This window comes from Arvicanthis niloticus, chromosome 1 (assembly GCF_011762505.2).
Source record: "Arvicanthis niloticus isolate mArvNil1 chromosome 1, mArvNil1.pat.X, whole genome shotgun sequence".
Taxonomy (NCBI): domain Eukaryota; kingdom Metazoa; phylum Chordata; class Mammalia; order Rodentia; family Muridae; genus Arvicanthis; species Arvicanthis niloticus.
In genome coordinates, this window is record NC_047658.1 from 18841965 (window position 1) to 18866138 (window position 24174).

The 24174-nt window shown below is 52.9% G+C and overlaps 1 protein-coding gene and 1 long non-coding RNA gene across 5 annotated transcripts; one reads left to right on the forward strand and one right to left on the reverse strand.

Annotated features, from left to right (window-relative positions):
- Positions 1-1723: 1723 nt before the first annotated feature.
- Kash5 (KASH domain containing 5) lies at positions 1724-23941 on the reverse strand. 3 transcript variants are annotated; one of them, XM_076933693.1, is made up of 20 exons: positions 23713-23941; positions 19864-20004; positions 15752-15856; positions 15219-15405; positions 14789-14853; positions 13181-13247; positions 12867-13028; positions 12372-12489; positions 12081-12131; positions 8301-8378; positions 7951-8007; positions 7687-7746; positions 7206-7270; positions 6978-7065; positions 6546-6668; positions 4803-4861; positions 3428-3476; positions 2326-2390; positions 2130-2246; positions 1724-2029 (listed from the first exon to the last, which is right to left on the reverse strand). In XM_076933693.1, exons 1-20 carry the CDS (start codon positions 23780-23782, stop codon positions 1888-1890), a joined length of 1869 nt encoding a protein of 622 aa, XP_076789808.1. In that variant the 5' UTR covers positions 23783-23941; the 3' UTR covers positions 1724-1887. The 3 variants fall into 3 exon arrangements, with proteins under 3 accessions (XP_076789808.1, XP_034367428.1, XP_076789810.1); XM_034511537.2 differs by having other exon boundaries at positions 23514-23727; XM_076933695.1 differs by lacking the exon at positions 8301-8378.
- LOC143442285 (uncharacterized) lies at positions 6575-11040 on the forward strand. Of its 2 annotated transcripts, XR_013110328.1 has the most exons (4): positions 6575-6683; positions 7247-7444; positions 8082-8266; positions 8370-11040. It is a non-coding gene; the product is annotated as an uncharacterized LOC143442285 (long non-coding RNA). The 2 variants fall into 2 exon arrangements; XR_013110327.1 differs by lacking the exon at positions 8370-11040 and having other exon boundaries at positions 8082-8320.
- Positions 23942-24174: the final 233 nt, after the last annotated feature.

Sequence of the window (24174 nt, forward strand, 5' to 3'; positions counted from 1 at the left end):
TCCCTCTTGGGTTGTCTGTCTCGAGCCTCTGTCTTTTCCGGATTTCCTCGCCGCTCTTGCTCTCCCTTTCGTCACAGTCGAGGGGTCCCTGATCCGGCTCTGTTTTGGTCCGTTTTTTTTTTTTTTGGGGGGGGGGGCTTATTTTCCGAGACAGGGTTTCTCTGGCACTCACTCTGTAGATCAAGCTGACCTTGAACTCAAGAGGTGCACCTGCCTCTGCCTCCTGAGTGCTAGGATTAAAAGACAAGCGTCACCACACCCTGCTGGGTTGGGGTTTCATAACCTTTTTGGGCCTGGTGTTCCTCGGCAAGGGGAGGGCTCCAGCAATTCCGAGCTGGATCACCGCAGGTGCGGGAGAAGGCAACTAATCATAGCCCGCAGCTTCCGAGGCCCGGTCCCCACCGACACCTGCCCGTTCGGAGAGCCCGCGGAGCAAGCGGACCGCGCCCTGATTGGTCAGCAGAGGAGGGTGGAGTTGACAAGACCGCCCTCCAAAATTTGCATTTTCTGGAGGCGGACCGAGTCCTTATTGGCTTCTATGCTGTGAGGGCGGAGTTGCCACTTGCTGCTCTTGCTCCGTCTACGCGCAGAAGCAGAAGCAATTACCAGGCGGCGCCCTCAGGGATCCGGGCTTCCCTGAGGCAATACTCACGCCTTGAAATCCCGAGTTGAGACGGCTGTCTCCAGCTAACAGACCACCTTAGAGCTTAGATTGTGGCCAAAAAGCTCACCTTTCTCCAGACCCATCCTCCTCAGGGCCCTTTTCAGACTACCACCCTCCTCCAGCAGCCCCTTTCCCTTGCCCGCCAGCTTTGGCCTGTCCTTCCGCACTAGGATTTGCTCAGACCTAGTTTCATCCGCCGCTCCACACATGGCCTGAGTCTTGTTCTCCAGTGTATGGACCTGCCCTTCTCACCCCCCTCCTGGACACTGGGAACAGCTTTTGGGCTGGGGCCCCAGGGTGACTTCTGCATCCTTCTCAGAGCCCGCCCTGACTGCTAGCCTCCCTTTCCTGACTCTCCTTCCCATGGCTGTCTGGCTGGTCGACTCTTCAGCCTTTAATACCCTCCCCCTGCCGACCGTATTCCAACTACACCGCCTCTCAGAACCGAACACTGGTGGAACCTTCTTGGAGAGTTAACTAAACAGCTTCAGCGGCAGCCCCAGAGACTATTGTGTGCACGCGCACGTGCAGGGGTGTGTGTGTTCTCAGGCTGCACCCACCTTGGTCCAAAGTCTCGAAGAGGCTCCTGGCATTGTAAACCATGGGGCCAGTGTTAACGAGGGAAAACTCTGAGTGAAGCCAAGGGTGCAGCAAGATCCTGGCTTGGAGTGCTTATGACCCAGAGGCCCCATTCAGAGCAGTCTGGCAATCCCAGAGCTCGGAGGCTGCCAGCCAGTGGTAGTGCTTAGCCCCGTGTTTCATGAAGTTGCCACTGAGGAGCAGTCAGAGAAGCCTCTAGCTTGCCTGCTCAAACCCACTCTGACCCGGCTGTGTACTCACAGAGTAGAGGGGCCTGCCTGGTCTACCACAAAGACCCAACTCAGGGAACTCAGGGACAGCAAGCTCTCCCCAGCCCTGCACTGTGATGATGCTACACTACCAGCCTCCAAAGTAGGAGAGGATGGAGAAAGCCTAAGGACCTTGGGTCCCCTCTTGACTCAGCTGAGGCCCAGTTGCCCTCCTCCCCTGAACTTGTTTGGTGAGGAAATCATCCTGTGCTGAAGTCATCACTATGTGATTTGCTATTGTTAAGAAACAGGAGAGTCCCGAGAGGCCATGGTCACATAACACAACTTAGGGATGTGGGTCCCATGCTGACAGAGTCAGTGACAGCAAGAAGTACAGTGGTGGAAGGGGGTGGGCTGTCTGCTGGGAAGGGTGCTTCACACTGGCGGGGGCTGTAGGTAGTAGAGCTGCAGGTGCGGCCAGGTGGGTGGTGGGGACTGGCTGAGCAGCAGGATGGAGAGCAGCAGCAGCAGCAGCAGGCCCAAGATGGGTGTGGGGACCAGTGGGTGCTGGCTGATTCTGGAGGAGAGGCAGGAGAGGCTGAAGGTGGCCCCAGGAAGATTGGTCTCATAAACTCATGGCACCCCCGCCTGCATCTGGGGACATTTAAAGGGCACACCTGATCCCTGGGGAGTGCTGGGGACGTAGACAGTGCTGGGTCTGTGACCACTCAACTGGCATCAGCTCTCTCACCACAGGCATGAGGGCTTGCTGCATCTCTGGCACAACGTGGCAACTGGAAGGCAGAAGGGAAAGACATTATTACTAGCTTGGTCTGTCCTAAGTCCCTTTCCAGTTCCCAATTGTCTCTTTACCTTTCAGGAGAGCTTCCTGGGGCGAGTTTATGGTGAGGGGTTCCCAGAGGGCTGGAGGGGTCAGCCTGGGTGGGGAGGACAGAACACACCAGTCACTGAATTTGCAGTCCTTAGTCAGCATCCTGGATGCAGACTACACAGGAGACCATGTGTCCCTGGTCAGGGATGACTATAGTCTTCCACTCACTGTGTGAGTGACTGGGGAAAGCGGACAGGGCAAAGACAGTGCCTACACAGTAGTTAGGGGCGAGAGCTTCTCAGTCAACACTTCTCTCCCTCCTCCCACCTGATCCTATAAGTTTCTAGCCCCCAGGGCATTGGTTTACAAGTGTGTGTCCCTATGCTGGGCACACACACTGTGGCTAAAAGGTCTCCCAGTACCAGCCAACTCCTGAAGGTTCTGCCAGCCTGTCGCCCCTCCTCCTGTTTCTCTGGAAGGGGCACCTGTCTAAAAGGGTCTCTCGATGACCACATTTGCTTTAAATATAATGACCAGCAGTGACTGATAAACCAACTAGCATGCCACTCCCAACTGCTAGGTCTTGCACCCACTTTGCACTCTGCCTGGCCCTGAACTAAGAACAGAGAAGAGCTGGGCTTCCTCAATGAAGTACCTGCATGTGACAGGGCAAGAGAGTCCACCTGCACCTGTCCCACACTCCTTAGCAGACCCTGGCCTCATTTATCACTTCCTTCACCTTAACAGGAGTGGGCTGAGACCCCTACCTGTCCTGCCACAGACAAGGGTGGAGGAGTTCAGGCCCAAGCAGTATGGCCAGATCTTTGAGCCCACAAGTTCCTTATTGGGTGGGAATGTGTGGGAGTCTGTGATGCAATTGGGGTTACATCTGTGAGACTGCAGGCTCAGATTGTTGAAACTGCAGCCTGCCTATACGTAGCTGGGGTCTCTGGGGAATATTCCGCCTGCCAACTGCTCCAGCCTCCCCCTCCCAGCCCTGCCTCTCATTAGCTGCAGTGAGGGCCTTGTTATCTCCTGACCAAATGATTTTTCTGTCTTTTCCTGAGGAGTTCAAGCTTGAGGGCAGAGCTGGGATTAGTTTCTTAGTTTCTGGAGCTAGGACAAGTTCTAGGGATTGCCTACCAGGACCCAGCTCTCCTCTTCTTCCTCCTCTTCCTGTCTTCTGGACAACCTATAGCAAACAAAGTCACTGGAGACCCTGCCTCTCTAGTTCTTTTCCCATTCTCAGATTTTTTTAAAAGCAAATTTTGGAGTTTGTGACCCCCCGCCCCCCACCAAAGGCTCAGAAGCCCCTGAACTGGGCACTCCTAGTTGTCTCCTTCCAGCTGAGCCCTAGGTAGAGCCAGGACTCCTGCTTTGTCCCCAACCAGACCCCCTGGGTGTGTGAGCCCTGGACATCCATTGGAGGGCACTGCCACTGTCTTCTCAGCCTTTTGGGTCTTGTTAGAGATTGGGTATCCAGCTCCCCTCTCCCAACCCTGGAACCTTACTATTTGGGCCCTCCCATGTCAAAAATCATTTTTCTGGGTGTGTCAGTGCCACCCCACACCCCTAAGTCTATGCTTCAGGGATACAGCTTTGAGGCTGGTATCAAGCTTCAGAGGCTGATTGCCCTCACTGAGATCAGGGAGCTAACCTTGTAGCTGCCATCAAGCCAGCAGCCTTAGGCACACAGCTGCTCCCAGCCGGGTCTCACTATACACTGCTATGGGATCCCCTCAAGTGCTCATGTCGGTTGGAGGGGTATTGAGTCCCTGGCCTTTTGCGGTCAGGTCCCAACCCTGTGCCATCTTGGGCTCCAGCATTTGCCACCCTGAAAATGTGTTGGTAGCAGTCCTACCCAGGGGGCGTAAGTCCCTTCTTCCCTCCATCCTGATGACGTAGGAGGAGGTCACACTGATCAGAGCCCTGAGCCAGCCCAATCTCAGCTCTGCCCAGACAAGCCCAATTAGAGGTTGTGTAGGGGCCTCATTAGCTGTGGCAGCAGGAGTCTGGAGGAGGGGGGCACCACAGGAAGTTGAAGATGCTGTGATCAGACATCCAGCACTTTCCATTCTTACTCAAAGCCTGAGTAAGACCTCAGAATACACCCCCATCAGTCACAGAGCTGGACTCCCAGGACGCATGGAGGCTCATGACAGCCCCCTTTTCAGTGCCCAAGACTGGTTCTGGAGCCTGCAGGGTCTTCCATGGCTGGGAACCCTCAAGGCCCCCATCAGTATTTTTTCAGCATCTCTGGCTCCTGAAGGTTGACAACAGTAAATCCAGACTGGTCCTTGGGGTGCCTCCCAAAGCCTCCCTGGGGTCCATGTGCCCACTCATTTTTGGAATTGCCAGGGTGGGTCAGGATGTATTGAGGCAGGTCCAGGGGTCTGAGGCAGCCACAGACTGGATGGAGGAGGGGGATGTGACTCTCGCAGGGTACCACCTTATCTTCTGACAGCCGGAAGTATATCACTGTGGCTGGCAGAGGAAAGACTGTTAGTCTGCTCCTTACCTCAAGCATGGAGTTCTGCTTCCTTCTGGAGCATGCACTGGCTGTCTCTGGAAGTCTGTCTGCAGAACATCAAGATTTGGTTTCCTGGACTCTTTGCACCAGAAACCGTCTCTGGGCTTCTGACCCAGTTCCAGCAAGGTAATCCCCACCTGAGGTCCAGACTGATGTAGAGGCCCCCAGGGATACAAGCTTCTAAACTTTTTGTGGGCTCTCTCTCAGCACCCACAGAAAGCCAGATCTGCCATGGGCACTGATGAGTCTACCTAGCTCCTTCTCAGGACTAGAGACTGAGGTCCCCAGGATGTTCCCGTCCACTAGCTTGTATCAAGAGGGGGCTCAGTATTTTCTTCCTTCTTCCCCCTGGGGGGGGGGTCTCTGGATGCAGGGCCCATTCTCCAGAGATGTCTCCTTTGCGCCAGTGACCTCAGCTACCAACTCCACTAACCTGACACTGTCATTGTTATTTTGTCCTGAGAGTCTTGTAGCCCAAGCTGGCATGAGCTCACTGTGCTCCAGAGGATGAGGGCGGCCTCGAGTTCCTGTCCTGCTTCTACTTCCTGGGAGCTGTGTGGCCACCTTGCCCCTCCTCCTTTTCTTTTCTTTCTTCCTTCCTGTCTTCCTTCCTGTCTTCCTTCCTGTCTTTCTTTCTTTCTTTCTTTCTTTCTTTCTTTCTTTCTTTCTTTCCTTTTCTTTCTTTTCTCTTTTCTTTCTTTTTGAGATAGAGTCTAACTCTGTAGCTCAGACTGGCCTCAAACTCATGGCCAGCCTCTTGCTTCAGCATTCCTAGTTCTAGAGTTGCACTGTGAGTCACCACTGTCCATCCCTAAAGATTGGTGACCTCCAGGCTTGTGCACCTGGCTACTTCTAGAGGCCCTGGATGACCTACAAGATGTCACCTCACCTATAAACTTAACATCTTCCCCCACCTCCCTTCTTGGCACTGCCCTCCTGCCCTGTCCCTGCCCATCCTTACAGCTGGAAACATACCGTTTGCTGAGTCACCTCCTCATCCAAGTCACCTTAGCATCCTAAGACCACTGTGTGGCTTTATGTTCCCAAGCCTCTCAGGTCCTAAGACAAGGTCACTTTCCTTCTACTGTCTCCAACCTGGAGCAGACATCCCTCTTCATCCCAGGCCAACTGCCACCTAAACTGGCTGACCCATTTTGGGTTTACTTGTCTTGGGTGACTCACCTGTGTACAGGACTTCTGTTCAGTGATATAGGCCTAGCACAGTATATAGACCTTGGGTAGAAAGACTCCCCATTCTTTGAGACAGAACCTTTGTACAGCTTAGATTCATTTTAATGCTAAGCCTGCCTTTCTTTTTCTTTCTTTCATTTTATTATTATTTTTTAAGATAGGGTTTCCTCTGTGTATCCTTGGCTCTCTGGGAACTTGCTCTGTAGACCAGGCTGGTCTCAGAGATATGCCTGTCTCTGCCTCCCCAGAGCTGGGATTAAAGACACGTGCTACCATCATCATGCAGCTTTTTAAAAAGACACCTCATGTCTTTCACGACATGTACGATCATAAGTCAGCACATCCTGACAGGTTTTCTATGGGACAGCTGAGTTTGCCAGCCCCTTGACGGCAGGGGTGTGTTCTGTTGCCTAGGGTTGGACCCCAGCCTGTATCAGGCTCTCTGTAAGCTCAATGAGGAAAGGGGCAGAGAGAGTAGTGGAATCCTTAGAGCCTTGGGGGCTCCTGGACTCCTGTGGCTCAGAGCCTCTCTCTACATACCTGTTGCCTAGCAGGGTCCTCGGAGGGAAGCTCAGCCTCCTCCTGTGGCTCAGCCTCAGCTTCTTCCCACTGCCACACTCCACACAGAGGACTGGACAGGCCAGCACTGGCTGCATCCTGCTCCTGGAAGCAAAAGCTGTATGTGAACCTGGGATGGCCAGAGAAAAGTGGGGGCCGAGGCAGGACAGAGGTGAAAGGGTACAGGGTGCGGGGCTGGGACATTAGGTGGAAAGGTATGGAACAGGTATGGAGGAAATTGGTGATGGGACCACAGAATGGTGAGAGTTAAGGAACATGGTCTCAGGGAGTTTTCAGGGCTGGGGCTAAGGCAGAGCAAGCTGGAGAAGGGCAGGTATTGAGGAGGTACTGTTCTGGCCAGAGTGATAGCCTGCACAGAGATACATGGAGAGTTTCCATGGAAGCAGAGCCTACCTGCCGGATAGCTTGGATCTCCAAGTCCAGTGATGGGGGCAGGGCCATAATCCAGCCTACTCTTCCTGCCTCAGCCCCTTCCAGCAGCCTGGCCACACACAGGGGAGGCCTAGCTTTTGGAACAGTCTTTGCCCTGTGGCCCAGCCCTCTCCTGCCCACATGCCCCATCCACTAGATCCTCCTCTCCCTGGTGAGCCGCTGCTCACTCCCTCCTGAACATCCACTCACTCCTCTGGGCCTTCCTGGCTCTGACTCAGCTGCTCCTCCAGGTTTGAGATCTCCTGCCTCAGTTCCTGCAAGAAGCAGAGCAGGGCCTCGTGGAGTCCACACACCTCCTCTTTCTGACACATACTGCCAACAACCAGGGTGAAAAGCAGTGGCAAAAAGTCCAAAGACTAAGAGAGCCCAGAAGCCCAGAGCACAAGGCACAGCCAGGAACATCACAAAGGCAGAAGGGGCTCTCTAAGGTGGGTAGATTCATAGAAAACACATGAAGGAGCCACGCAGACAGACAGACTCGGCCCGGGGTAGGCAGTTGCTCCCGGAGAGGTGAGTGCTGCGGGAAAATTTCCACATAAGACAGAACTAGTAGAGGACAGGTTTGCAGTGAGGAAGGAAGGGGCAGGTAGATGCAGTGGCTTAGCAGGGAGAAAAGCACCCATAGCGATGAGCAGAAGAGCAGAAGAGGTGCCATGGGCACCGGTACTACCTGAGTGGTAGCTCTGTACTCCTCCAAGGTCTGGGCCAGACTCTCGGCATGGCGGGTCCGCTGGGGTAGGGAACACAGAGCTACCTGAGCCAGGGCTCAGTTCCCCAAGACATGAGGCTGCTGAAGGGGGGGCTGGCTGAGTTGGGAAAGCCTGGTCTCTGCAGGCCACACTGTGACCTGGGTGGGCTCCTGCCACATAAGGCAGGGGCTATGAGGGCAGGTGAAGGGCAGGTGTGTCACCCCACCCCTACTCCCATCCCTCACCTCTGAGAGGACTGCTTCACGCTGGCAAATGAGTCGTTCGCACTCACAGAGCTGCCGCTGCCAAGGAGGGAAAGAGCCTGTCCATCTCTTCACCCACCGGCCTCCCCTCAGCCTCCCCCATCTCCCCGCAGCCTCCTACTGCACACCCTCCCCACCATCCCTGTCCAGGCCTTCCCTCAGCCGCCAGTGACACCCATGGGTGTCAGCTGTTCTGAAGGGATTCCAGCTCAGCTGCCTGGGAGCCCTTCCTCTGCATGTGGATTCTGACGCAAGAGCCTGTTCTCAGCAGCTCCAGTGCTGACTTGGGCGCAGGGAGGTGAGCAGTCCTGGGCCCTAGACAAATGCTGCACCTTCAAAGCATCTTTCTCTGTGGCCAACTCCTCACTCCGCCTCTTCACTCCATCTCTCTCCGCCTGCAGCTTCCCATTCTGGAGGGAGGACAGTGTGCTCACCAATCAGCAGTGTGAGCTGACAGCTGCCATTCACTGCCATGGGTGCTCCCCGGTTAGCCCTTCAATTCTTCCACCACCCTGCGGGACCTTAGCTGCAATTCCTCCATAGGTTTTTTCCCCCAGTGATAAGTTGACGACTGGATTTTATGAGGTCCCTGTGAGTTAAGTGAGTGAATAATAACCTCTAAACACTTTGCATGTGTGACTCCATTTCTTTTTCCCATTTTTAAAGATAAAGGCAACTCAGGCACAGAGGGGCTGAGTAATTTGTTCCAGGTCACACAGCTCTTACTCATGCTAGCACAGGCCAGTGAATGTGAATGATTACAGACATCAGAGTTAGCAGCACCTCACATGCACCAGATATAAATATTAGAGGTGAACATTTATAGATACTTAAAGTAACTCATGCTTCCTAACATACAAACTAAAGTACAGTTAGCCCAGAACACACAGGAATGGGCCATCATACCTAATCCTCATGCCCACCATAGTAACTATACTTTGGTTCCTTCTTTTCGTTATATCTTTTGCTTTCTTGTCTAACTCAGTCATTTTAAAGCAAATCTCCCATTTCGCCTGGAACAACCCCAGTGTTGTCCTACTGACGACAGCTTATTTCCTTTCATAAAACGTAATTCCAGAATTGGCAACAAAATCAACCTGTCTTGTTGTTGTTCACCTAGGCATAAGCTGGTCTGTGGCAGACACATGCCCCCAGTTGTGGACCCCTGTAGTGACTTCACAATGTCTGCCCTTCCCCCACTGCAAGCAGATAGGTAGATCCAGGGCACACTGGCTCCGTAAAGTAAGTGTGCGCCTATGAGACTTGGCAAGGCCGCCCCACCTGGGTGATGCCCAGTCCCACCTCTAACATTCAGCTTCTAGGGGGCCAGATCAAACTCTGGGTGACAAAAGCCTTGTGAGGAGTGGCGGCACTGTGGGCACAAGGAGCACAGAATCAGACAAGGGAGCCACGGATCACGAGGCTCACTGGGGAGGCTCACACTGGGTGTCGGGACGGCCACTGGGCTGGATAAGGAGGTGGCACCTGGGCTGAGCCTCCCAAGGGGAGGCAGTGTGGTCAGGAAAAGACACCCACAACGGCTATCCAGCACTATCCTAAGAAGAAAATGGCCCAAAGTTGGGTGGGAGGAAATACAGCTGCCATCTCAGCACCAGGGAAGCTGAGGTAGGAGGATAACTTTGAGTACCAGGGCAGCCTGGGCTACATAACAAGACCTTGTCGTAAAAAACAAAAAGAAAGTTGGGCACATGCCTTTAATCCCAGCACTAAGAAGGCAGAGGCAGCCGTATCTCTGAGTTTTAGGTCAGCCTGGTCTATAGAGCAAGTTTCAGGGCAGCCATGGCTACACAGAGAAGCCCTGTCTTAAACAAACAAATAAGCAAAGAAACTATGCAGCAGTCCCTGCTCCAGGTCCTCAGTGCCGGCACTCACCTCAGCAGCTTGGGCTGCTGGGTGAAGGGCAGAGGAAGGACAGCTGGGAGTGCTGTGTCAACACCTGTCCACCTGGTAGGACCCAAAAGCCATCTCAGCACCATGCAGCCTCCTGCAGAAGCACTGGCTGTAGGTCCCTGGGATTCAGCCAGTGGCCAGACTTTTGGAGACTGAGTATCCCGTTACTCCACCAGGACATGCGGTGTAACCTGAGATCTCAATCTCTGCTCTCAGTGGGCAGCTGCGCAGGTCAGCAAGGGGCTGAGAATAGCTCTAGCTATGCTTGAACTAGCATGCCTAGAAGTCCTGCTGCAGGGAACGGGGCCTGGGGTAGGAGGCACGGGTGCAGGCGGCCAGTTCACACAGCTGACTCCTGCTGTCTGCAGGGCATGCCCTGGGGGCAGTGACAAGAAAACCTGTCTGCTATAGAAACAGCTGTCTCAACCTCCCTATCTGGCTGCTTTACTTCCAGGCTGAAGGTGAGACATCCTCCCAGGCTCCCTTGCAGCTGTGGCTAAGGGATTCTCTCCAGCCAATGATATGGTGAGGTGGCTGTTAACACAGAGGGGCGGGTGTGTGTGTGTGTGTGTGTGTGTGTGTTTGTGCACACATGTGTGCATGCACCCTGCCTTAAGCCATCTGTGACTATGAGGCCACAAGCAGGAAAAAAAGCTGGTAGGGACTGGGAAAGGAGGAGTTTGCCTGCAGTCTCAGACCTTACCTGGGTGAGTTCAAAGCCATTCTGTACTACAGAGTGAGACCCTGTTACACTGGGGCTGGGGATGTGGCTCAGTGTTGCTTGCCTAATACATGCAAGACTCTGGGTTCCATTCTCAGCATATCCACTCTTAAGAAGCCAGGGGCTGGAGAGATGGCTCAGTGGTTAAGAGCACTGACTGTTCTTCCAGAGAAGCCAGGTTCAATTCCCAGCACCCACATGGTGGATCACAGCCATCTGCTCCAGGGATCCCACACCCTCTTCTGCTCTCTGCAGGCACTAGGCACTCACATGGTACACAGACATTTATACAAGCAAAACACTCACAGACATAAAATAAATTCTTTTAAAAAAACATTCTGGAAGATACCATGACTGAATGCAGCATTCAAGGAGTTTCCATTGTCCTGGAGGAGGACAACAGTTCACAAGGAGCCATAGAACAGTGAAGAAGAAAAACTGTGAGTTTCAGGAAAAGGTCCAGTGGGGACAAGGACAGAGCCTCAGGATAGTAGCTGGGGTCCAGGAGGCAGAGGACTGTGAGCTGAAGAACTGAAGGCCCCAGCCCTGGCTGGCAAGGGGGATGGACCTTGTGAGTGTGCTTCCTTCCCAGCTCACCCAGAAGTGAGGGCAAACAGCCTGAGATGCTGGCCTCCAGGGATCTGCCACCTTGAGGGAGGAGGGACGGAGGTGATATCATTTAACATTTGATGAATTTCAATATGGACAACAATTCAGAGTAACTGGGACTTAGGTAGGTCTGAGGTTGTAAGGTTGGCCCTCAGGTAAACACCCTCACTTCACCCTTTCCACAACCAGACCATGCAGGCTCCTACTGGCTTCTGGAAAACCCCCAGGCCTGGTGGCTGATTGCCCACATGCCCAAGGCTCAGCACTCTATCTCCAGCACCACCAAAACGAAAAACAGAAACAAAAGTTTAAAAATGAAGGAAGACTCGCATCCCTGGAAGTGGCCTGTCATGCCCGTGGGGGTGAGTAACTTCAATGCCTATGCTTAAAACATTGTTTTTATAAGCTTTTGCAGTTTCATTTGCATTGCCAGAGACCAAACCCACCAACAACACAGTGATATAGACGAAGGCACCTGACATTTTTTTTCTAGACAGTCTAGTTACATAGCGGAGACTAGCCTTGAATTCAAAATCCTCTTGCTTAAAACTCCCAAGTACTGGAATGCCAGGCGTGGAACGCCACACTAGCTTGCTGGATTTTACTGTGCACACCCCATATATCCCACCTTGAGTTAGGAACTTGCTAAGCATTTTCTAACTTAAACTTCACGTTGCCCCATGAGGTAAGGCCACTGGATTGATTGTTCCCCTGATGATAAGGGCACCATGATGCAGACATAGGAAGAACTGGCCAGGGTCTCCCCATGAACGCCCCACCCCAGGGACTATTGCAGCATGTGGGATACTGGGCCCCTTTGGTCTGCAGGATAGGGACAGGAACCTTTGAAGGTGGGTGGGCCTCCGCTCACCTCCTCCTGTAGCGTCTCTACCTCAGCCACCAGGTGCTGCTGCTCCTTCTCCTGGCCCACCCCAGAGAGAGAAGAGAATCAGTTCAGGTCCCAGTGCCAGTACCTCCCTGACCCAGGAACGCAGTCAGGACCTGTATTACTGAAGAGCCGGGCTGTGGGGGTGGGGGTAGGGTGGAGGCACAACTCCTGCCATCCTGGGGGCATGTGGGTAAGCAGGACCTAGAACTCAGGTGACCTCTGTCCCTTCACCTGTCCTTTGTCTGCAGCCAGACACACCGTGCCAACACTCACTGTGTGCCGGGCCTGGGCCATCAGACTGCGGTTCTGCTCCTCCAGGCTCTTGGCCAGAGTCTTCAGGTCCTCTAGCTCCTCATCCAAAGCCTTGGCCACCTGCAGGGCCTGCTGGGTACTGAGAGGTGGCACGGACATGAGAAGAGGCAGGCAGGGAAGCATAGCAGAATATCCCAGACTGAGGGGAGACTGGGACAAGACGTGAAGTAGGCCAAGGGGCACAGAAAGGGACTGGGGTGCAGTGTGGGGTGGAGAGAGTGTTCACCTGAGGAAGGGAGCATGGGATCACACAGCAAAGAACAAAATGGGGTAGCGTATGGAGAAAGAGAGCAAAAACTGGAATGAGCCAGTCAGAATGAAGCCAAAAGGCTAGGAGACAAGCCCCAGACAGGGAGATGGAAGACAGGGTTAGGTGGTAGACTACCTGCCTGTACCTAGGGCCCAGGCTGCCTGACAGGCCAGGATGGGGTCAGCAAGGAAGGCACAGGTCCTGACCTTCGCAGCTGCTTGCGCAGGGCTGCGATCTCCTCTCCTAGGCGCGCGGAGCCTTCCTCAGCAGTCTCCACACTGCGCTGAAGCTTGGCATTCTCACCAGCAAGCCGCCGGTTGCTTAGCTCCAGGTCCTCCAGGCTACTCAGCAGCTCAGCTGTGGCAGGTCTAAGGACAGGAAGGGCCCGGTCACCACCATGCTCCTACTCCCCTGCCCACAGCTTTCTAGGTGGAGCAGGTGCTGGCAGCCAGAGTCCAAGGCTCCCCTCTCCCACACCCCAGAGAGGATGGAGTGGGGTTGGGGTGGGGAGGACAGGCACCCCTCAGGCCTGGGGTCTTCTCCTCCAAAGCTCTCTAAATTAGCTGGCTCCTCAGCTTCTGGGCATGCTGGAAAGAGACAGATGAAAGGAAATTGGAAACCGGGCAGTGGTGGTGCACACCTTTAATCCCAGCACTTGGGAGGCAGAGGCAGGCAGATTTCTGAGTTTGAGGCCAGCCTGTTCTACAGAGTGAGTTCCAGGATAGCCAGGGCTACACAGAGAAACCCTGTCTTGAAAAACAAAACAAAACAAAACAAAACAACAACAACAACAACAAAAAACAAACATAAGGAAATTGGAGATTCTGGTAACTTTAAATGTTGGGGTGTCCAAGGACCCTGGGAGCGTCCCGGACTCTGGCCTCCCCTCAGCTCTGGGCTTCCCTGAGCTGAATTACTGTTATTACATAGGCTGCTTGCTCACACTTGCCTGGAGATCAGCCAGGTCTTCTGAACCACCCATGAGGGATACCTCCACTTCCCAAGCCCACTCCTCTCCTGTTCCCAGCTTTCCTCCTCAGGCCCTCCTCACTGCCAGCCTGTCATCTGTTGGAGTTCGGCAGCTTTGACTCTGTTCTACCACACCCATCCTCACCCTCCTTACTCCCTCTCCGGGCACTCTCCAGCCTCTGCCTCAGCCTCTTTTCTCTTTGTCTACATGACCTACACCCCTGCTGCTCACAGCCCTCCCTGGCCCCCAAGACTGAAGAAGCCTCAAGATTCAAGAGAATGCCAAGAGCTGGGTGTGGTGGTGCATGTCTTTTTTTTTTTTTTTTTTTTTTTTTCTTCTGAGACAGGGTTTCTCTGTGTAGCCCTGGCTGTCCTGGAACTCACTCTGTAGACCAGGAATCCACCTGCCTCTGCCTCCCAAGTGCTGGTGCATGTCTTTAATCCCAGTGTTAGTGAAGCATAGGCAGGGTGATCTCTGTGAGTTCAAGGGTATCCTAGTTTACAGACTGGGTCCCAGGACACCTAGGGCTATACAGAAAAACCCTGTCTCAAAAACAAAACAAAACAAATAAGCAAACAAAATTCAAAACCAACCAACCAAAAAAACCCCCCAAAACAAACTAACAAACAAAAAAGAAAATGCCAAGAGAGCTGCAGTCTGGTTTCTGTAAAGTTACTTTTTAGTCCTACACCTCTGAGGTGTGAGTTCCTGGGGCACCCAGCACCCCAGTATAGGGCTGGAATACAGCTGGGACAGATGTCTGCTCTCAAGGAAAGGGAAGCAGGTGTAAGAGGTGTGTGTGGTGGGGCAGGAGGGGGAGCCTGGCAGGCCAAGACTGCCCTGTGCCAAGTGAAGATTTCAATAGTGTAGGTGCCCAAGGCCCTCAGCTAGACAGCAAGGAGGCTGCAGTCTCCTCAGGCTCTACACTAGGGCTGGAGCTGGGTGGAAGGGATGAAAAACCTGACCCCAAAGTCCAGGATAAGGGGACTGTCCCAAAGGCATCAGAAAGCCACCACAGCTGCAGGCTGAGCAAAGGCCCCAGATCTCTTTAGCCCTTGCTGTATGGAGTGAGTAGATGAGAAGTCCCTGCTACCCCCCCCCCCCCCCCCCCCCCCCCGCTGACCCCTGCCACCCAGTGCCTTCTATAAATAAACTCACCAGATGGCAGGTGTGGAGAAGCCAGGGCTCCCCCGAAGGCAGTCTCCTCTGCCGGCTCTAATCCCCTGTATCAAAGGCAAGAGGCTCAGGTCCCCTGCAGCCACCACAGCCATGACCTGTGCCTGCAGGAGTGTGGGGGTGATGGAGGAGGGGAGGGCTGTAGGGAGAGAAAGGCTCTATGGGTAAGGGTGAGGCCAGATGGCAGGCCTGGGCTGTGAAGGGCAGCCCTTCCTATGGTCAGCCCTGCTGCTTCTACACGGACCTCTGCACCATCATCCAAGGTCCTCAGACAGTTTAGCCCTCCTTATCTTTTCACAGGTCTCTTCTTAGTCCCAAGCCAACCACATGGGGTTCCTGGGCCTAACTAGTATTGATTGTAGAGCAGACTTGAAGACTTCCTAGGTGGGAGGCTGGTGGTGTAGGGACTCACCCCTGTAGCTGACAGGCAGCAATCCAGTCCCGCATGACCACCAGAAAGGTGTCCAGTTCCACAGTGGCTCCAGCACCCTCCCCATAAGGGTCCAAGCTTCGGGCCAGTGTTTGGAGGCGCACATCCTGAGGTCCCTGTCCTGTCACAGCCTCTAGGTAGGCCAGGAGGTGGGCCACAGTCACAGTACCTGGGACAGAGCATGGTGGGGAGGACTGGACTGGGCAACGGCCAGTGGGACAGGCCACAGCTTAATAGTGTCTGTCATTAGCAGGTTGATGACACGCCTGCCCTACAGCATGCAGAGACACCTGGGGCAAGTGTCTCCCATGAGTCAAGTTTTCTGGTCCATCTCAGGGTGGACCAAAGAGAATGAGCCAGGGCACAGCCACTGCTGTAACCAGGCCAGAGGCTAACTATGGACCAGGAGCCCAAGGCCTCCCTACTCATCCCTTTACCCATGTCATTATCCTGTTCCTGAAAGACCCCTAAGCAGGGCCCGAGCCCAGCCCTCCCCGTGGATCCCCAGCCCCCACCTGTCTTGTGAGGGTCACAGGCTTCAAATGTGGACTTAAGGATTTGTTCCTCTAGGCTGAGCAGTGGCCCTGAATTGCCTTCGTCAGGCTGCTCCCAGAGGTACACTGTAGAGAAAAGAGGACCCACTCCGAATGAGGAGACACCAGGAGCTGGCTCCTAATGCCTGGGCTCTGCTGAGCTGGGGGAAATTTTGAGAGCTTTGTGGTGGGGACCGGTAAAGGACAGCTGGAGGCTTCCAGTACGGTGGCAACATGAGGGTTTTTGAGTCACTGCTCTCAAGTGGGTCCCATCTCTCAGGCCAGGGAGTGCCCCTGCTGTCTGCCTAACAGTTTGTAGCCAATGGACTCTGGAGCCATTATTGAGGTCTGAGATGACCCTCACCTCCTCCCTCCTCCAGCCTCCCAGGCTATGGGCAGGGGGGACCAGGCTTGAAAGCAAGGAAGAGCCAGGATGAAGGTGGCCGAGGAGCCAGGAACAATCCAATAAGGCGTGGGCAGCCTACATCGATCCCACCCGCAGCAGCCCTTCTCCCAGTTGCCCCAGGGACCAAGTCTCTCCTCTCCACATCCTCAGCATGGCGTCATCAGAACTGGAGGAGCTCAGGGCCAACACGGAGATAAAGAGGAGGGATGGGCTGTGTAAGCAGGGGTGGCAGGGGACTGGTTAGGAGCTGAGCCTCCTGCCAGACTCCCCTGAGTCAGCAGCTCCACAGCATGTCTGGGGCAAGCCTCTTCTTTGGAGGTCTGTTTCTCTGCCAGTAAAATCCCCTCAAGAGGACCGAGAGGGCTGTTCCACATGCATATGTAAAGATGTGAGTGCATGCATGTGTGTGTGCAGGAGTGAGTGTGATGTGTTCAGGGTGTGTGTATGTATGTGCATATATGTGCATATGCACATGTGGAGTGTCTGTGTGTGTATGTGTATGACCTGTGTGTATTGGTAGGGCAGCTCTCCCCTGGCTCAGATCCACTGTGTGTCTGCCTACACTTCTGTCTTCTAGGGTCTGTTGGCCTGCAGCTAGATGCATACTGTATGAACGCAGCAGGTACTCAATAAACAGCTTCTCGAAGCCCAAGGTGGTTTCCTACCTCTCATAGCCTGGCCCGCTGAGATGAGTGCCCACTGCACATGGCTGCAGGGTTAGAGTCTGAGCTGGGACTAGAGTGAGACACCTGTCCTGTCCCCCCCACCCCCCCAGCAAGCTCAGCCTCAGCCTCTGAGCCGCTGCAGTATCCTCTCAGAAGGCTCCCTCTGTCCTGGGGAAGAAATGGACGGGATGTGGGTGGGCCTCTGTGCGTAACTACAGGCACTTACAGAGCGTCAGAGCCATGGCAGCTGCTGTTCCTGCAGATGAGGAGTCTGAGGCCCACAGGCACCAGAAGCAGCACAGAGTCCCCTTTCTCTCACTGACACTTGCAGGATGCTGTACCCCAGTTTGACTTGGACCCTTTCTGGCTCCCATGGGAGGGCATTAGGGCAGGTTAGTTAGGGCAGGTAGACTTCAGTTGGCCTATACTCTCCATCCCCACCTCCCACCCCCACCCCGTGTTACAGAGGAGGACTCTGTGCTGTGGCCCAGTAAGACCACTGGTACACAGTCCCTTTCCAAGGTCCTGAAGGAAGATACTTCCCTTCCTCTTCCTCCTCCTCCTTCTCCTCCTCCTCCTCCTCCTTCTTCTTCTTTTTCTTTTTTTGTAGTTTTCAAGACAAGTTTTCTCTGTGTAGCCCTGGCTGTCCTGGAACTCATCCTGTAGACCAGGCTGGCCTTGAATTTAGAGATTCACCTGCCTCTGAGTGCTGGGATTAAAGGTATGCGTGACCACTGCCCTGCTCTACTTTTCTTTCTGGACCCTTGCCTGTTTCCCCCTAGCCTCTCTCACATGTCCAGCCTCTGTCCTGTGTCCTTCTGTCCTTTCCCCCGCCAACCCCCGTACTCTATCTTAATCTTGTTATTCTGTTCCAGGCGCCTTCTCTCTTCTTTGGCATCCTCGTTTTTCAGCCTTGGCTTTCCCCTGTGGGTGTGATCTTCCTTTTCAGTCTGCAGTCCCAGAAGTTGACCTGGCCATGGTCATAGTTAGTGGTAGCCGCTCGCCCTCTGCTGGTGCAGGCGAGGATTAAATGCCAGTCATCTCCCAAGCCAGCCAGCCTTATTGGCATGCTGGTGTCTAGTCTGTCTTGCCTGTAAACCCCTCCTATTTGTAGAGGTTACCCCGGAGGTTGGGGTGCAGATCTCGGTCTTGAGCAAAGCTGCAGGCCCACCTGTGGACAGCCCAGAGCCTGCAAGACAGGTGTTCCTACATTAGCTGTAACTACCTACACAGAGGCTGGAGCTTCCTACCCTATCAGACTGGCCTTCCCTGTTAGCACATCCTCGGGAGATGGAGACAGAGAAACCAGGAGAGTGAAGGAAGGAGAGAGATGCGTGGGGAAACGAGTTGCTGAGATAGGGCAGAGACAGAGATAGGCAGGGAAGAAAACAGGAGTGAGGGGCATAGGGGTAGAGGCTGTCCCATAGGAGTCAGTGAGCCAGCACCTTCCTCTGCAAGCTGATGAGTGCTGGTTCCCACACCCACTTGTCTGCATCTGCCCACAGCAAAACAGGCACTGCTCTGGGGTAGCAGCACTGGTCTGCAGAGGCTGGCTGCACATGCTTCTCCTGCACTCTGGGGTAGCAGCACCGGTCTGCAGAGGCTGGCTGCACATGCTTCTCCTGCACTTAATCAGGCCAAGCTGGAATAGAGTGTTCTGTTAGGGTAAGACACATACTAGTTCTCAAGGATGTCTATAAGCACGGGAATAACTTGGCATGTTTCTGTGAGGCTTAACACAGAAAACAGAGTTTGTATATGAATAAAGTTAAATAAAATCAGTTAATATACCATTTACATCACCTAATTGATTTCGCCTTGATCTTTCTTATTGCCTCAGACCCTTCAGTTCCTATAGGTGTGACCCCTTTGCCAGATATATTCATTCTGTCTCTCTCTCTCTCTCTCTCTCTCTCTCTCTCTCTCTCTCTCTCTCGATAGGGTTTCTCACTAGGCGGTGGTGGCACATGCCTTTAATTCCAGTCCTTGGGAGGCAGAGGCAGGCGGATTTCTGAGTTTGAGGCCAGCTTGGCCTACAGAGTGAGTTCCAGGACAGCCAGGACTACACAGAGAAACCCTGTCTCGAAAAAAAAAAAAAAAAAAAAAAAAAGATAGGGTTTCTCTGTGTAGCCCTGGCTGTCCTAGAACTTGCTTTATAGACCAGGGTGGCCTCACACCCAGAAATCTGCCTGCCTCTGCCTCTGCCTCCTGAGTGCTGGGATTAAAGGTGTATACCAGCACTGCTCAGCCAGCTTTTAATTTAAAATCCAGGGTTTTATGTGTGCTAGGCAACCAGTTACTACTGAGTTGTGATCCCATCTCCCAGTTTTGTTTTTATTGTTTGAGACAGGATCTGACTGAACTCTCACTGATCCTAGCTCAGCCCCTCAGGTGCTGAGATTACACGCATGCTCCACTGTGCTCAGCTCACATATATCATTTTTAATTTTTTAAATTAAAATTTTTATTTTTTTAATTTATAATTAAAAATTTAATTAAAAATTAAATTAAAACCCTGAGGGGCTGAGCTAGGATCAGTGAGAGTTCAGTCAGATCCTGTCTCAAACAACAAAAACAAAACTGGGAGATGGGATCACAACTCAGTAGTAACTGGTTGCCTAGCACACATAAAACCCTGGATTCCATCTCCTCAATGCACACGTATACACACACACACATACACACAGTGGAACAGAGTCTGTGTCATGCTCTGGGAGAGTCTTAGACTAAGCAGGTGACAGACATCAGTGTTGGGAAGGGAAGTGCAGCAGGAGGGAGAGAGGTGACAGGGTACCTGTTTTACCCAAAGTAAAGGGTGTGAAGTGTGGGTGTTACAGTGTGTGGAGCCTTCTGTCTCCAACAGCCCTCCAGAGAGGAGATGGGGCAGATGTGTCAGGCATACAGTTGACACTTATCCCAGCATCCTTTGCTTCTGCTCACTCTGCCTGGCCACCCAAGCATCTCTCCTGCTCCCAGCCTGACCCATGAATGGCTCCCTCTTCCTCCTCCAGGCAGACACCTACTTTGTGCAGCAGGACCACTAGCCTGGCCCTCTGGCAGGTCCATGGGCCACTCCTGATGTTCCTCTACAGCTGCCGCTGAAGGTCTCAGCTTCCCTCCACTGCCAGGAGGGTTGGGAAAGGGACAGGATGTCCAGATAGCTCCTGGAAGGACAAGAAGAATGATGGCTTCCTCAGACTGACACTCTCATCTGACTAAACTGCTCATCTCAGCCCCAGGCGCTCAGGGTTCTCAGAACCTGTTTGCCGTCCTGATCCCAACTCCAACCTGTTTTTATGGCTTTGAGGTGTGGGATGGCAACCTGAGGACTGAAGAGCAGGCAGCAAGATCAAAGGGGGAGGTAAGAGGGTGGGGCTAACTGCTGCCCCTAGGGCTCTTGGCTACCTCTCTTCCCCATAACCTATCAAGTCACCATTCCTGTCCTAGAGATTCCACCTTGTATTTTTCTGGGTTTCTTCACAGTCCGACCTCAGGCCCACCTTGTTCTCTGTGGCCCATGTCCCAGCTTCCTGCCAGGTTCCAGTCCATTCCCACAGGCTGCAGATTTGACCTGTGTGGCTGTGGTTTCTTTGAGTTAGAGCCTGCTTGGGTCTAGCAACAGTGGCACAGTGGTGAGGCTGGGCCAGCAGCTTTTTCTCCCCAAATCATGCTGTATCTCCTAGCAATTCCAGCCTGCATGCTGTTTTGTAAAGTGGCTTGCTGCTCCTACTGTGGTCTCGTTGGGACTCTTGCCTTCCTGCCTCTTGTCCTCTGGAAACATTTCACTCTACCTGGAGCCGACTACAACCCAACAGGCTCCCTCACTGCCTGGAGGCAGACCATGGGATCCTGTGTGGACTGCTGGCCTCTGAGGGCTCTCCCAGTCACTTTTTTCACTGAGCTACCGTCAATCTTTCACTGGTAGATTCTAGGCAAGTGCTCTACTACCAAACCCCAGCCCAGCCGCTCACCAATGATGGATTCTACACCCGTGTTCTATGTGTTCTACCTTTAAGCTACACCTCAGCTCTCTTTGTATTCGGAAACAAACCAGCCCTGAGATGGCCAGGTTGGCCTTGAGTTTGTGATCTCTTTGCCTCGGCAAAAATGGGCATCACCACCACCAAGCCTGCTTCTTACCTTTTTTTTTTAATGTGTTTGTGTACTTGTGTGACTGGTGCCTTTGGAGGACAGGAGAGGGCATCAGTTCCCCTGAACTAGACTTAGAGAAGGTTATGAGCTGCCACGTGCCATCTGAGAGTCAAAACCGGGTCATTTACAAGAGTAGTGTTTCCGTGGCTTGGCTTTTCTTTTCTTTTCCAAACAAGGTCTGCATAGCTGACTGGTCTGGAACTTGCCAGGAATACCAGCCAGGCCTTGAACTCAGAGATCCAGCTGCTCCAGAGTGCTGGGATTAAAGGTATGCCATCAAGCTCATGACCAGCAAGTTCTCTTAACTTCCGAGCCTTCCTTTTTGTCTTTTTCCCCTCCAACAGTCTTCTCTGTGTCCCTTACCCTCCATGGCCATGGGAACTCAGCACCATCTGCAGGCTTGCTGCCCCCATTGTTTTAAACGTATTTATTTGTTTATTTTACTTAAATGAGTGCTCTATTTGCATGGATGCCTGCAGGACAAAAGAAGGCATCAGATCCCATTACAGATGGTTGTAAGCCACCATATGGTTGCTGGGACTTTAACTCAGGACCTTTGGAAGACACTGACCTATCTCTCTAGTCGCCCCCAAGACCTATTCTTAACAGTGGGCTTGACTCTCACAGGCCTCTGTGATCACAGGGACTCCCTCCTCTGCACCCTGACAGTGCTGTCCTGCCTCTATTACAGCCTGGCCAGTCACTTTCAAGAGAAAAGGAGGCACTATCAGTAATTCCTCTAGGTGCTAGGCAACAGTGTCCGAGATGCTGAGAGGGCACCTGGGGCCAAGGGTAGAGAGAGTTTGGGTTTCCTACTGCTTGCTTCCCCTTGGTTTGGTTGGAAGCCCTGTTCATTCCCTGCACAAGCTAAGAAACCTCCTTTGCTCTTCTTCCCTCAACTCTGCCCACAAGGAGAAAACTCCAGGCTAACATGTCCTCACCCCTCCTCTCCATTTTCCAGTTACCCACCCATGAGTGCCTGCCCAGGGGCTCAGCTTTTGACCATATAAGGACATAACCCCAGCTCCTAGCTGGCACCTTATCAGTCCTCACCTAAGCTTTGCAAGACTCCTTTGCTAAGCTTAGCCTGGATGTGTGACTTCACTGACCTCCACGTATGAGGTGGGTGGAGGTCGATGCCTCCTAATACACCTGCCTTTATCTATTTTTAATCTGGTCTAATCCAGCCTATATCTGTGTCTCCGAGGGGAGAAAAAGCCTATCACCATTGCCTCAGGGAATGCAACCAACACTCTGCTTTGCCTGTATTCCGGCAGCTGCATGTTTTCTGGAGACATTATTTAGCTTTCCGGAGACAGGGCCTTACTAAATATATATTATGTAGCTGTAGCTTTAGTGGGCCTTCTGAAGCTGTGTAAACCAGGCTGCCCTTCAGCTAGTGTCTATCCTAGAGGCTTTCAGAGGGCACCAGGGAAGGGAGAGGTTTTCTGAGACTCAAGAGCACAGCAGGAGGAAAGGGACAAGGGGAAACTCGGACAAAACCTCGAGGAACAAGGGATATAGGTTGCTGGTGAGTGTCTTGAGGGTTTTAACCATGGTGAAGTCTGGGGGATGTCCAGACTAGAATTCAAGGGCTCCATTTCTGGGACTAGATTTCTGAGTCCCCAGTGGAACTTGTGGTACAACTTAGTACAGATTTCTAGACAGGACTTGAACACCAAATCTCCACCAAGAGTTCAGAGGAAAAGTCTCTGCCAGGTTTTTGAGGGAGAATCTGATGGGATATCTAGAGATCCTAGCTGCTGGTGCGGCGGGCCACACCTGTGATACTAGCACTCAGAAGTTTTTCAGTAGAGTCTGGGCAATTTAGTGAAGCCCTAGAGAGTCCCTGGAGAAGTAGCCTAGTCATTAGGAGGACTAACAGTTTACTCTTCCAGATAAGATATGGGTTGGATTCCCACTACACACATGGCAGCTCCTAATCATTTGTAATTTTAGTCTTCTGGTTTCCATAGGCACACATCTGACACACATACAAACATGCCAGCAAAATACTCATAAATATTTAAAAAGAAATCCAACAACACCCAAACAAACAAAAAACCAGGTGGTGGTGGTGGTGCACATCTTTGTAGTTGGGCACATCTGGGAGAGCTATAATCCTAAAATTGAGGCATGAGAGTCATAAGGTCGTGGCCACCCTGGGCAACACCTGAGAGTCTGTCTCAAACAAAGATAGAAAACAAGCAAAAGAAAGCAACCGGAAGTTTCAAGATTCTGACAGGATTTCTGAAGTTGACACTAGGATTAGCCAGAGGTAGCCGGTCAGGGTGGGGCACGCCTTAAATCCCAGTACTCGGGAGGCAGAGGCAGGCAAACCTCTGAGTTCGAGGGTAGCCTGGTCTACAGGGCTACACAGAGAAACCTTGTCTCAAAACAAAATTCCCAGAGGGCTACTTCATGCATTTCGGAGATTTGGTTAGAATTTGGGTTTTTAAAGGAGCTGGCAGGTGATGTTACTGGGGAACCTGCCATGAAATTCGCCACAGGCAGGGCGTACCTGGAGTCGGGACTCTCGGAACTCAGTCGAAGGCCACCATCGACGAATGGCGGTTGCGAAAGGCACGGAAAAGGCGTGCTCACACGCGCCTTTCCCGCCAGAAATGCAAATGAGATGGCCTCCTTCAAGTCCCGCCCCCTCAGGCTCTTGGATTCACGCAAGCGCACTCCGGGTTGATGGCGCCCGCCTCTCCCCTTACCCTGACCCTCCAGCTGACGCATGCGTAGACCTTCCCGGGAGGATCGCCTGGACCAGAGGATCGAGCGCATGCGTACTGGTGCGTCTAGCGGTGATGGCGTGAGATAGTAGGCAGCTTTCTTCTGCGGTACAAAATCCTTCCCTTCTGCTTGGCAAAATAGGGCCAAGCAGGGTAGAGTTCAACCGAAGGACTCCCTGTTCACCCTTCTCTTCTTGTTAGTTTTTGAACTAAGTCCTATCTTCTTTTGGGTCTGGCTCGCCCGTCACCGTCACAATGATGCGCAGTCTGGTCCATTCTCACTTCCGCTCCATGTCCCCCTCCCCCCTTCCCCGTAGCATTAATACATACATACCTAAGCTGTTTTCCCAAACAATTTATTATTTTACTTTCCATTTATTGCCTAGCTATGTAGCCCAGGCTGGCCTCGGACTTGAAGCAATCACCTTACCTCAGCCCATCACA

What these genes read in the sequence shown, in the direction of transcription:
- Kash5 (XM_076933693.1), bottom strand. Translation starts at nt 23,782, where the DNA reads ATGCGCTCGATCCTCTGGTCCAGGCGATCCTCCCGGGAAGGTCTACGC. An exon ending in GCTGCCTGTCAGCTACAGGG is followed by an intron (nt 14,854 to 15,218) that starts GTGAGTCCCTAC and finishes CCTTTGATACAG; the next exon opens with GGGATTAGAGCCGGCAGAGG. An exon ending in AGCCAGGAAGGCCCAGAGGA is followed by an intron (nt 7,066 to 7,205) that starts GTGAGTGGATGT and finishes GTGTGTGGCCAG; the next exon opens with GCTGCTGGAAGGGGCTGAGG.